The 14,070-nt window shown below is 43.5% G+C and overlaps 1 protein-coding gene across 1 annotated transcript; it reads left to right on the top strand.

The window, feature by feature from the left end:
• Positions 1-5,312: 5,312 nt before the first annotated feature.
• Positions 5,313-12,494, top strand: LOC125514492 (serine protease SPPA, chloroplastic-like). Its single transcript, XM_048679832.1, has 13 exons — positions 5,313-5,787; positions 6,142-6,325; positions 6,407-6,544; positions 6,887-7,057; positions 7,129-7,232; positions 8,005-8,072; positions 9,031-9,197; positions 9,510-9,579; positions 9,664-9,818; positions 10,009-10,114; positions 11,364-11,451; positions 11,523-11,666; positions 12,049-12,494. The coding sequence occupies exons 1-13, from the start codon at positions 5,443-5,445 to the stop codon at positions 12,280-12,282; spliced, it is 1,974 nt and encodes a 657-aa protein (XP_048535789.1). The 5' UTR covers positions 5,313-5,442; the 3' UTR covers positions 12,283-12,494.
• The last annotated feature ends 1,576 nt before the right edge of the window (positions 12,495-14,070 follow it).

Here is a 14,070-nt window from a genome sequence, read left to right as displayed (position 1 = left end):
TCCAAACGGAATGAAACCTTCGGGAACGTGATTTTCTCAACAAACGTGATCCAGGAGACTTGGAGTGGGCGTCAAGAAACAATCGAGGAGGCCACGAGGCAGGGGGCGCGCCTACCCCCTGGGTGCGCCCTCCACCCTCGTGGGCCCCTCGTTGCTCCACCGACCTACTTCTTCCTCCTATATAAGTCCACGTACCCCGCAAACATCCAGGAGCACCACGAAAACCTAATTCCACCACCGCAACCTTCTGTACCCGAGAGATCCCATCTTGGGGCCTTTTCCGGAGCTCCGCCGGAGGGGGCATTGATCACGGAGGGCCTCTACATCAACTCCATGGCCTCTCCGGTGATGTGTGAGTAGTTTACTTCAGACCTTCGGGTCCATAGCTAGTAGCTAGATGGCTTCTTCTCTCTCTTTGGATCTCAATACAAATTTCTCCTTGATTCTATTGGAGATCTATTCGATGTAATCTTCTTTTGCGGTGTGTTTGTCGAGATCCGATGAATTGTGGGTTTATGATCCAGATTATCTATGAACAATATTTGATTCTTCTCTGAATTCTTTTATGTATGATTGGTTTATCTTTGCAAGTCTCTTCGAATTATCAGTTTGGTTTGGCCTACTAGATTGATCTTTCTTACAATGGGAGAAGTGCTTAGCTTTGGGCTCAATCCTTGCGGTGCTCGATCCCAGTGACAGTAGGGGAAACAACACGTATTGTATTGTTGCCATCGAGAATAAAGAGATAGGGTTTATATCATACTGCATGACTTTATCCCTCTACATCATGTCATCTTGCTTAAGGCATTACTCTATTCTTATGAACTTAATACTCTAGATGCATACTGGATAGCGGTCGATGTGTGGAGTAATAGTAGTAGATGCAGAATCGTTTCGGTCTACTTATCGCGGACGTGATGCCTATATACGTGATCATGCCTAGATATTCTCATAATTATTCGCTTTTCTATCAATTGCTCGACAGTAATTTGTTTACCCACCGTAATACTTATGCTATCTTGAGAGAAGCCATTAGTGAAACCTATGGCCCCCGGGTCTATTTTCCATCATACAAGTTTCCAATCTATTTTATTTTGCAATCTTTACTTTCAATCTGTATCATAAAAATACCAAAAATATTTATCTTATTATTATTATCTCTATCAGATCTCACTCTTGCAAGTGGCCGTGAAGGGATAGACAACCCCTTTATCGCGTTGATTGCGAGGTTCTTATTTATTTGTGTAGGTACGAGATGACTCGCGCGTGGTCTCCTACTGGATTGATACCTTGGTTCTCAAAAACTGAGGGAAATACTTACGCTGCTTTACTACATCACCCTTTCCTCTTCAAGGGAAAACCAACGCAGTGCTCAAGAGGTAGCACACCCCTGCAGGGAAGTTTATATATTCGAATAGCCGTGTCCCTCGGTAAAAGGACGACCCAGAGTTGTACCTTGACCTTATGACAACTAGAACCGGATACTTAATAAAACACACCCTTCCAAGTTCCAGATACAACCCGGTGATCGCTCTCTCACAGGGCGACGAGGAGAGAATCGCCGGGTAGGATTATGCTATGCCATGATACTTGGTTAACTTACCATCTACTCTCTTCTACTGCTTTAAGATGGAGGTGGCCAGAAGCGTAGTCTTCGATAGGACTAGTCATCCCCCTCTTATTCCGGCATTCTACAGTTCAGTCCACATATACTACCCCTTTCATTGATACCAATGCATATGTAGTGTAGCTCCTTGCTTGCGAGTACTTTAGATGAGTACTCATGGTTGCCTTGCTCCCTCTTTTTTCCCTTTCTATACCCGGTTGTTGCGACCAGACGTTGGAGTCCAGGAGCCAGACGCCACCGTCGACGATGACTCCTACTACACTGAGGTGCCTACTATTACGTGCAGGACGCTAACGACGACCAAGAGTAGTTTAGGAGGATCCCAAGCAGGAGGCCTGCGCCTCTTTCGATCTGTATCCCAGTTTGTGCTGCCCATCTTATGGCAACTTGTTTAACTTATGTCTGTACTCAGATATTATTGCTTCCGCTGGCTCGTCTATGATCGAGCTCTTGTATTCGAGCCCTCGAGGCCCCTGGCTTGTAATATGATGCTTGTATGACTTATTTTATTTGTAGAGTTGTGTTGTGATATCTTCTCGTGAGTCCTTGATCTTGACCGTAAGCATTTGCGTGTATGATTAGTGTACGGTCAAATCAGGGGCGTCACAACTATACCAGAACTGCTGCTTTCCTTGGAAAGCTTGTAGAAAGCGAACAAGATATTCTATTAGTGCCCATCTAAGAAGTCAACATTGCTTATTTCATGACAGTATATTAGGCACACCAGACTTTAAATGTGCAAATAATTCGAAGCAATTAATATATCCAAATAACATACATACCATAGCTTGAGCACACACTTATAAATGGTTCGAGGACAAACAAGAATGAAGTAGAATTGGTTAACAGAATGCTTTGCCAAATATGCACAGGAAAAATGAATCTGGATACAACGCCACCATGAAGAGAAGAAATATTCTAGACATAACTTTCACAACTAGTTCCAATTAATTAGTAAGAAAAAAGGGTTTCCCCCGCTTTGTATTACAAAGCAACCATCCGATACAACCAACGATAGATGCTGGGGCGGAAGCAGCACAAGCACGCCCAAAAGAAAAGAAAAAGAAAAAGAAACAAATGCCGACAATGGCAAGTCGACGAAACAAAGATGACCAGTGACCGTTGCACCCACCGGAGAAGTACCACTGCGCTACTAGCACTCCGAGGCGTCGCGTACTGGGCAGCACCTTCAGGAAGGAATGCGACGACGACGCCGCAGCTGCCCGGACAAGTCCAAGGGTTTCCCCCGGTACGCAGAGGGCAGTGGGGAAGGGGGAGATCCGACGCCCTTCAGGAAGGTCCGGCGGCGTCCGCAGGCGTCACCGCATCGGTGATGGACGAGCCACCAGGGATTTCTCCCAACCCAAACAACCACCACCACCCCGGACGATCGGAAGTGCTCCACCAGAACTGCCGCCCACCAACATGTGCCACCACGGTCACTGAACCATCATTGTCGTCTCGCTGAGCCACCGACACGAGACCTGGAGGAGGGACGAGGGGACTACCACCACCGCCGACGCGGAGCCGACCGGACGTGACAACAGGAGCTTACCAGGCCCGCACAGGCCCGGCCGGACCCCAAAGGACCCGGACAACCCCTGCCGCCACGCTGCAGCACCTCGGCCGACGAAGCCGCCACCACCCGCATCCCTCGACGCCGCGCCATCACCAACAGGGAGCCACGCCGCCGCACGCCGGAACGTCGGCCCGCCCCAACCCAGCTGAGGCCCAGAAGAGCCCAGATCTGGGCGGAGCGGAGGCCGGCGGCTAGCCGCACCACCGCGCATCCCGCGGCCAACGGCCGCGCCACGGCATCAGAATCGCCCGCGCCCCGCGGACCCCGCCGCTAGGACGCACCATCGCCAGCCGAAGAACACCGCCGCCAGCCTTCATCTAGGGTCTATTAGGCCACGGGGGTCTATTAGTTAATTACCATAGGGGTCTATTAGGCCATGGAATCATCTGTAAAGCTGTGTACCTTGCTTACAATTGTGTGCTCAAAACATATGTTCCAACAATATTAGTTCTGGTTATTTTGCTTCATCCATCTGCTCACCTAAGAGGACAACAAAGGAGGAAAAACTGAGCATGTAGAGAGTTCATACTACATTTATACAAAATGAAAAACAATGAACAAGAGCCGCAATACATTTTGTACCCAGCAAAGAAATGGAACGTACAGTAAAAATGCTTTGAAATCATGTGTAGTACACACACACAAATAGCACTGGACCTCTTGTAATTCTAGGTCGTAGGCAGCAGAGACAACCATAAATAGCATACAGTTATGCATTTATGTCGTTTTTCAAAAAGAAGCCAACTTGTCTTCTATTAGCGGTTTGGCACCACCCAAACGGACAAGAATTATGTGCAAAAACCTAGGTAATGGCATGGTGATATAATGTTTGGCTAAATTACAGAGATATTCTGTTCAGTCAGAGCAACAAAAATTGTCCATGAAAATAAAGCTAGTTCTAGATCGGTAGTCTTTCCTGAAGATAGCTCCATGACTAATTTCTCTGTAGAGACAATAGAAATTAGTCTGATTTCTTTGATGCAAACTAACACAGTAATATACTTAATGGCCTCACCTTGCTCGTGAGTGACCCCTCTGCGAAGTTGCACTTATATCATGAAATATGCACGAAAAATCAAAATTAGAGACATGTTGGAATGAGATAATCTCGCGAAATATGCACCTAATCGAACAAGAAGCAAACTTCAAAATATCTTGCCCATCTTCTATTGTCAGTTTAGTGCTCGAGCCACCGGAAACTAGTAGCTCACCACTGGCAAATATTCTTTGCACCTACAACTCCTAGGCCTACTCACGGCGGTCTTGCCGCGGGTAGCCTTCAATCCTCCATGTGCAACATAGACAAAAGGCACGTTGGAGGTTGAGAACCAGGGCCAACACACAAAAGGGGATCAACGCCAACATAGAAAACAGGCTAACTTACTTGAGCAGACTCGAATACGGCAGCAACCGCCACTACCATCTCCATCTCCGACGGCCTGCACGTTCAGATCTAGAAGGAGATACCGAGCAATCTTGAAGCCAAATCCAATGGATCAAGACCCTGATTACAACCACAAAGATACAAGCACAGGGACCCTTGCCCCAACTCAAATCCCGCATTCACCAGGGAACAGAGGGGAGGGTCCGGCGGCAAGAATTTGGGAGGGTACTCAAAGCTTCTACTTCTTTCGAGAGAGAGGTAGAAACAAGAAGATCACATTGTGCGTTGTTGTATTCTGGATATATTCTCTGCAATTCCATACTACACGTGGGGTGTTTTTGCAAATTATACAAGTGAGACGCTACGATTCAAATCAGATGGTGCAGATACCACGAAGGCAGGCACCATCATCACCAACTCATTTTTTATAGGAGTAGAGAAACACAAAAAAGGGAACTTTTTTTCTTAAGGGGTACAAAGAAGGAACTGAAGAGAAAAAACTGATGAAATTTCAACTGAGCCTTCGTCGAGATATTCCAGCAGAGAGTTGAGAAAAGTGCCCGTACTCTGCGTCTCACGCGCCCAACGTGGCGCCAAGTGAGCCGCCCCACACCTATCGCCCCGAGCCGGCCACCTCCTCCGCTCCGCTCCCGACCCCACGATCCCTCCTGGACCCGGTCCACCACACTTGACCCCCAGCGCCTTCTCCCCCCACCGTCCCCCCGCCCGCTTCCATTCCCTCCCACCACTCCACCCATCATCCCCGACGCCGCGACGAGGGGCGCGGCTCTCCCCCAGCCCACCCCGCCCTTCCTTCCTCCCTCCCCGAAGCTTCAGGAAGCCTCCTGAGCAATGGCGAGGCTGCTCGTGCTCCGCTCGGCGCCGTACCACCGGTCCAGCCTCTCCGCCGCCGCCACCGCCATCACCTCCTCCCGCTCCGCGTCCTTCCCCCGCCTCGCCCGCCGCCACCTCCCGTCGCCCCTCCGCGCCGTCGAGTCGTCTTCGGGGGCCACCAAGCAGGAGGAGGCGCCTCTGGCCGCGGGCGAGGCGCAGGAGCCGCTGCCCGCGGCGCCGGCGTTCGTGGTGGAGGAGCTCGGCTGGGGCACCCAGCTCGCGGTCAAGCTCAAGATGCTCGTCGCCCCGCCGTGGAAGCGCGTCCGCAAGGGCAGCGTCCTCACCATGACGCTTCGGGGCGAGGTGCGCTACTCTTCGCCACCGCGCTCTTGCTGATGTTGCTACCCTTCTTAGTAGTACGATTTGCTCATTTCGTGCATTATTATGGGAGCCTTATCATCTTAGCGGACGCCCTGATATTTGTATCGTGGTAGCAAATTTACTGTTGCTGTTGCAGATCCTGGCACACGCCGTGTGCGTGTGCGTATGCTTGCGTGGGTGGGTGAATTGGCGTGTGTTTCCGTTCACTCACGCGCACCTGCCACTGTATTTGGTCATTTTGTAATCGAGACATGTTTGGACTTTGTTATAACATTTGCTAGTCTTATACTGTATTGTGTGGGTTTGGATTTTGATCGTGTGTTCCCGTGGTTGCAGATATCTGATCAGTTGAAGACCCGCTTCTCGTCAGGGCTCTCGCTGCCGCAAATCTGCGAGAATTTCGAGAAGGCAGCATATGATCCACGGATATCAGGGATTTACCTGCACATAGAGCCGCTGAGCTGTGGATGGGGAAAGGCGGAGGAGATCAGAAGGCACATTGTGGATTTCAAGAAATCTGGTAATCACAAGCTATGCTGAATTTGGTAGTATCTTACCTTATGTTCATGTCTGTCATAACAAGTGCTGCATATTTTTGTAGGTAAATTTGTTGTCGGTTACATGCCCGTCGGAGGGGAGAAAGAATACTACCTTGCTAGTGCATGTGCTGAGCTGTATGCACCGCCAAGTGCTTATGTTGCTTTGTATGGTCTAACCATTCAGCAGACATTTCTCAGAGGTAACTGCATGTACAGCGATAACATGATACCTCTGGTTATTGGTCAAGTGCACCATGATCAAGTAGGCGTTATTTTATGTTGATCCTCAAACCTGTTTCAAAATTAAACTTGTTATAGTGCAACAGAACTACAGAAGTATTTGCTATTTTTGCAGCATATATCCTTCATTCTGTTATAACGTTCAATGCATTTCTGATTAGTTTAGCTTCTCATTGTGAACCAAGTTTTGTGAGCTTGGTCATGCCCAGTGTGTTATTTGTCCACAAAATGAGACAATCTGAATGCATCTTCGTTCTTTTCTGGTAGCTAACACTCTAGCACTTTTTAATTCGATTTGCAAGGTGTGCTTGAGAAAGTTGGAGTACAGCCAGAAATTCAACGAATTGGTCGCTACAAAAGTGCCGGAGACCAACTTGGGCGGAAGAGCATGTCAAATGAAGTTAAGGAGATGCTGGGTGCACTGCTTGATAATATCTATGGAAACTGGCTAGATACAGTGTCTTCCACACATGGTAATTAAATAGATCTGTTTCACTTTCACATATTTAATTGAAACATCATCATTACAGATTTTTTTTTCTAGGGAAGAAAAAAGAAGAGATTGAGGAATTTGTCAACTCAGGAGTCTATCAGGTCGAGAGACTTAAGAAAGAAGGTTGGATAACAGATCTATTGTATGATGATCAGGTACAGATTCCCTCCTTAGCTGATCACTGAGTTGGCAAGTAAATTGCACAAGACTAAATTGAGTTAAGTTAGTTGTTACTGCATCTTCTGCCCAACCCATGGTGATTAGTATTAGGAATACAAGTGATGTTTTAACTTTAACGATCCTTATTTCCTCTTTTTATTTCATATCATCGATATTAAGTAAACAGCAAAACTTTTCAGTCTCTTTGTTTTGGGGCTCTAGAGTAGTAACATGTGTTGCAGGCAGAGGTTCAACTAGTAGAAATGTTATGCATCAAAGAAGCACCCATGAACAAGAAATTAAAGACATGAGACGCAAATTTAGTCCCAGAGACATGATATGTAATCTGTATTAGGAATGTAAAGTGATGTCTCTCTATTTATATTATCGGTGTGTAAAATAGTGAGATCCTTGGCCATTATTAGTGCACAAGCAAGTCATATCTATACAAGACTCTTCGATTTAGTTAGAAAGGGAACTTTAGGGTCCTAGTTGAGGTAAGTGTCCACAACAAGGAAACATCAAATCTTCCTACAACATATACTGATCTACTTGGATATGTTAATTGCTAACTCAGGCAGCCAAGCTTAGTTGGAGTTTCTTTATTGAAATGTGGAAATGTTCAGGATATGCGACTTGTCAAACTGGCAAATTAGACATGGAATTTTACATAATGTGTTGTTTATTTGAATTAGAATACTGAATTATTTACTTTATTTATTTTTATTTGTCTGCTATTGTTTTTGTCGGCGTTGTCTTATTCATTAGGTAATGACAATGCTGAAAGAGAGAGTAGGACAGAATGACAAGAAAAGCCTGCGTATGGTTGACTACAGGTAATTTAGATATTCATTGTTCTGGAAAACTGGGTGCAAACTGGAAGCCAGCCAAGTTAAGGATTTCTGATAAATTTATAGCAATGGCACTAGTCGACTCTGGAACTTTAACTGTGCCATTGCTTTTCAGCTATTTCTCAAAATGGCACTCTTCCATCAATTTTTATGTTTTTGCCACCACTGTCAATTTTCAGCCATTACCATCTCTATTGCTGTTTGTGAAGTGAGAAATGACCAAATTAACCCTGGCCTCGCTCCATTTAGACATGACCAATTACATATATATGCTTCAAACCTACACATATACACTGATATAGACATTTTTTGGAAAATAACCATAGATAGTGGTCATCTCCATCTCTAGGCTGAACAGGCCAAACTGGATCAGCAGTAGTTATCGGAAACTATACAATAGCCAGTGGAACCTACAATCTCTGGCTCTTTGTTGATATGAGCAGAGTGCACGATTGTTAATAACATTTTTTATGGGCTGGGATGTTATGGAAGGATTGGAGCATATAGGGTAGTTGTCGAGGTCAACAGGCGTGGCCCTGAACTCCTGTGGCCCAGTGAAAGAGGAGTGGTACCGCTACCACATTACAGGGGGAAAGGAGTAAAGGGTTCATCCTTACCTCTGATTTACTTAAGGGCTAAGCTAAATAATAACGCTTCCTTTAAAAGAAAATATAATTTTCCTAACTGAAAAGATGACTCGGATTATATCCCTTAGTTTGTGTCAGCTAGGGCCAGTTAAGTTTTGTTTTGTGGACTGTCAGCGTGTGTGCACCTGATCCTAAAATGTTGCAATTTTTCTATCCTATACTATGAGGCGTCTGCTCAGTTTTTTTGCACACTTCATTTGTTTGGTATTATTTGATGTTGCTTGATTAATCTGAAAGGTCAACACATATAAACTCCTTGTTTTATTTACTGAACTGACATTGGTCTGAACTGCCAGTAAATATTCACGTGTAAGAAAATCAACTCTTGGGATAGGAGGAGGAGGAGACTTAATTGCAGTAATCAGAGCATCTGGAAGCATAACACGAACTCGCAGTGGCCTGAGTATTTCTAGTTCGGGCATTATTGCCGAGCAGTTAATCAAGAAGATACGTACTGTTAGAGGTAATTATGATAATGTTATCTCAGCAATCAATCGGTGTCTCAGATGCAAATTTGATGTATACGTTTGTACCGGGTAGAAAAAAATATAAAATACATCTGAACATTTTTTAAACTGGATTCAGTTCCCTAATTTATTTATATTTTTAGATGAGATAAGATTTCTCTGTTTCAATGCAGTGAGCACAGATTGTAGAAGCAGTTGGTGTAGCTTATATAAGTACACATATAATGCAAACTTCTGTCATAGTTTATACGTTCTCTAACAGAATAATTTCATCTAATTTTAATGTACAAGTCTCTTACCCTTTCCAGAGTCAGAAAAGTATAAAGCTGTTATCCTCCGTATAGACAGCCCTGGTGGTGATGCTCTTGCTTCTGATCTGTGAGTTCTGCCTCAGGTTTCATTTAGGCAGCAGAAGCAGCAGCAGAGTTTCAGTTATGTATTGATTATTCTTATTTTAACTAGGATGTGGAGGGAAATTCGACTCCTGGCTGAGTCCAAGCCTGTGATAGCTTCCATGTCTGATGTTGCTGCAAGTGGTGGATACTACATGGCAATGGCTGCGCCAGTTATTGTTGCTGAGAAACTTACTCTAACAGGATCAATTGGAGTTATTACAGGTGATCCTTATTACCTTCTATTTGTGCTTGCTAAGATTAGTAACAGGTCTTCCACAGTGCGAATTCTATGTTCTCTTGCAACAGTCTCAACTTTGGGCTTACTATTCTACTCGATCTCAGTTTGGATAGTGAATTTGGCTGTCGGTGAGTGTTTGTTTCTTATCTTACTATTTCTGTATTGGAATAACAGGAAAATTTATCCTTCAAAAGCTGTATGAGAGGATTGACTTCAACAAAGAAATTCTATCTAGGGGTAGATATGCAGAGCTTAATGCAGCTGATCAACGCCCTTTAAGGTAATATTGGCACTTCATTTGCTACAGTATATTAGGAAAATAAAATAGAAGTAAATTTGAGGAGAGCCCACAGGATCCAGCGACCGTTACCAGATTGTAACAAAAATAGTCTGATACCGTCGGAGTCAAGTCAAGTTAAGAATAGTATGGAAGCCGTGCACTGGAAATTTGGAATGGTGCTATAGTTTACAATGGTTCAACGTGTTTGCCTTTAATAGACAAGTGGAATATTAATTTATCACGTGATTTCATCATAAATCAAGCAGATTGTACCCTCTCAGTATTTTTTGTTTATTTTTTCATCATCGAATTATTCGTTTTAATCATAGAACAGCAAATGCCGACTCTTATGATGTGGTTTATTAGGTCTGCTATGGTTTGTAAATAGCTGTGATATTTAAGAGCCTATGACATATTTGATTTTGCCAATAACCGTAAGTCCAGGACCATCTATTCTCTGTTTCTTTTAAAAGCATTCTCTGTTAGAAAGGAAGCATGAAACCAATTTCCTTCCCTCAACTCTAGGCCTAATTCAGATATAGCCCCCCTAGATGGTAGACTCAGATACCGGACAACCATGCCCCTCAACTCTTGAATCCATGGATTTGGATGACATGGCGATGGCTTTCTCACACATGGCAGCCCAGTAGCATATTCAACACATAAACTTCTCAAAAACGGAATTAAGAAGAAATAAAAAGAAAAATGTAGAGAAAAAATAGGAACAACCATAAAGTCTAGGGGGTGGGGACAAAAAAATATTGTGGAAAAACTAGAAAATTTGAGAAAACTCGCAAAGAAGGAAAATTTGAAAAGAAGTGCGGATGCATACAAAGAAAGCAACATCAAGGCTAACTATGACGGTTTCGACTGTTATCCGCTGTATTTATTGTTTTTTATTAAATTTATAAATTATTTGTGAATTTCCCCAGATTTCCTTTTTTGTAGAATACTTCTTAACTCTTCAAATTTTCTGATTTTTTTCATTTAAATTTTTTGTTTCCCCCTTTTCTCTTTTAATTCTTGTTTTTATTTGTTAAATATGCTGTCTGAGTTGCCACCTGGCTGCTTCATGCTTCACTGTTGTTAAGGTATTCTGGTATTGCTCTATTGGCATAGTGTCTGTGTGTGACTTTGACTCCTTGTACTGTCTATTTTGGTATGTGCAATACTACAAGGCCTGCTCATAAGTCATAACAGCTATCATATGGACAATTTCGTGTTTAAAGAATGTGATATATTTCCACAGACCAGACGAGGCAGAAATTTTTGAGAAGTCGGCGCAAAATGCTTACGCATCATTTCGAGATAAAGCAGCCATGTCACGCTCAATGAGTGTAAGAATTGTTCTCAGATACTGAGTAGCTCATATTTCTTCGAGCATGTGCTGAGTTCTTTCCTCCACCAGATTGACCAGATGGAGACTGTTGCACAAGGTCGAGTTTGGAGCGGCCAAGATGCAGCTTCAAGAGGGTTGGTTGATTCGCTAGGTGGATTCTCACAAGCGCTTGCTATTGCAAAACAGAGAGCTAAGATACCACAGGATAAGAAGGTTGGTTCTTTTATAAACAAGAGTATTTAATGAACAAACGTCTGCCATGCATGCATAAATATATACTATCTGTGCATGTACTTAGAGTCTAGAATGTATTGAATAGCAACAGAATTACATTCAATTCTTTGATTATAGGATTTTAGCTATTGCCTTTTCAATGCTTGACATTCTGATGAAGTAATCAAGGGAGGTGCCCTTCAAGCAGCAGTGTTCATTCATCTGTTTCAGTTGGGATTCCAAGTTGATCCTGCTTTCCTAGTTTTGGAAATTCACTTGTAGACATTTGTTGCAAGCTGCAGTATTCATAGTGTGGTTTTGAGTGGAACTACATGATTGAGAGTTCACCACCCGCTTTCTGACTGTGTGCTGAATAATGCAGGTCCGGCTAGTTGAGATCTCAAAGGCCTCACCGACGCTACCGGAGATCTTGTCAGGCATCGGGGGTTCAATTCTTGGAGTTGACAGGGTTGTGAAGGGGGTGCTACAGGACGTCACCTCCTTAAATGGTGTCCAAGCTAGAATGGATGGCATCTTGTTTGAAAGATTGGAAAACATGCCAGGAGAAAATCAGCTCTTCTTGCTCGTAAAGGAAATCACAAATTATTTCGGTTGATGGCCAGTGAATAGCTAAAGTTTACGAAAAGCTGTAGATAGGAGAAGACAGAAGTGACATGGAAATACACACCCACCCTACCTAAATTCAGGTAGAATACAATACATTTGGTATTGGGGCATGCTTGTATCGATGCCTATGCAAGCGTTGTAACCTGTAAACCGACATACTGAAAATGCGAGGAATGTTTAAGTTCTCTCGTGTTTGCTTGATCTTGCCCCGCCTGATAGCCTTTTGCTCTTTGTTGATGACATATATGTATGTTACACCATTTTCATATTCTAGTTGGTTCTCATAATTGAAGGGCTTGTAGGACTTGCAAATCCCAAGAGGATCTGTTATGGATGGAGGAGATCCAGTAAAGCATTGCCAGGAGCTTCAGTGATTTTCGCAGTTACAAATGACTACAGTTTGTAAAATTCTGCAGTCTGGGTCCTAACCGGCCCTAGCTTCTGGATTGTAGTTGTAGGATGTTGAGCAAAACTTCCACATTTTTACATAGTTAAGACAATCAGTAAAGTAAAATAACTCAACTTTGTCTTGTAGCCAGCCATAACCATACAGGTTAAGCACCTTGCCTTTTTTCCTGAGAAAATAAAGGTCCTTGGCTAAATGTCTCATGCGTGTAGAACAACCATTGCGTTGCATCTTCACAGGTGTGTGCACATATGTGATCCGTTAATTCCTCATCGATAAGCGCCCAACCATATCCAGCCATAGTGAGCATAGTAAGACTTCGACCTTATACAATGCAAAATGCTTAGGCTTTTACAATACAAGGTGCTTAGAAAAATAAATCAGTTTTTCTTAAGCACCAATATTTATTTGTAGATAGTAGATGCTTAATTAGGCACCCCTCATATAAAGATAAGCATTGATGCTTGAGAAAATTTTGGTTTATTTTATCAAGCACCTTCCCTAGGCACCTTGCACTGTACAAGGCCTTAGACACCTCCCTTAGCCTGTATAACACAATGTGCTTAAAGGAAGTGCTTAAAGAAAAAAAATCATTTTTTTAATGCCGATGTTTATTTGAGAGGGCATACACTTAATTCTTCCCGTAAAGATAAACACTGATGCTTAATAAAAGATTATTTTACTAAGCATCTTGCATTGTATAATACTTAATTAAACGTCCATTCTTTACAAATGAGCATCAGTGCTTAAATTTTTAAGCACTCCCCTAAATATCTCGCATTGTACAAGGCCTAACACGATCATCTTTGACCACACTCGTCTTAGCCCAGCACATTTGCGTGACGCGTTCAAAGCGGAGGCCAAACACCGGGTGTTGGCGGGGACGAAGGGTCTATCAGTTGTGCTTCTGACATTTGACGTGCCAACTTATAGGGGCTTCGCGTTGTATCTGCGGGGTGTGGCTTGTCTGGGAGCCTCTACAAACTCTTTCTTTCTATGAATGCATCTAATCTTTGAGCTTTTGCGTTGTCTCATATAGGAAAAATCTAGCCATAGTGCATCCTAAAAATGGTTGTTGCACCCCTAGCTTCTAGGGTCTCGCGTTGTATCTGCAGGGTGTGGCGGTACTAGGATTTGTACAAACTGTTCTTTCTATTGATGCATTAAAAAGCATAGCCTTTGTATTTTCTCAAATAAAAAACACTTAAACATAATGCATCCTAAAAGGACTGTGTGCATGACAGGGACCAGGGCCAACCCCTTTCCGAAAAAAAACAGTGCTTTATAGAATACTCATTTGTTTGCATGACAACCCATGGATTTTTATGTGGTTTATTTATTTGGCTCGCTTTGTTTTATTCAAAAACATAC

The sequence above is a fragment of the Triticum urartu genome, chromosome 6, assembly GCF_003073215.2.
Source record: "Triticum urartu cultivar G1812 chromosome 6, Tu2.1, whole genome shotgun sequence".
Classification (NCBI taxonomy): Eukaryota; Viridiplantae; Streptophyta; class Magnoliopsida; order Poales; family Poaceae; genus Triticum; species Triticum urartu.
This window is presented reverse-complemented; position numbering and strand designations above follow the sequence as displayed.

Bases quoted from the DNA above. Each gene is read 5' to 3' on its own strand.
- LOC125514492 (XM_048679832.1), top strand. From the start codon at position 5,443: ATGGCGAGGCTGCTCGTGCTCCGCTCGGCGCCGTACCACCGGTCCAGC. The intron at 5,788-6,141 runs GTGCGCTACTCT...CCGTGGTTGCAG, and splicing joins CCATGACGCTTCGGGGCGAG to ATATCTGATCAGTTGAAGAC. The intron at 11,667-12,048 runs GTTGGTTCTTTT...TGAATAATGCAG, and splicing joins AGATACCACAGGATAAGAAG to GTCCGGCTAGTTGAGATCTC.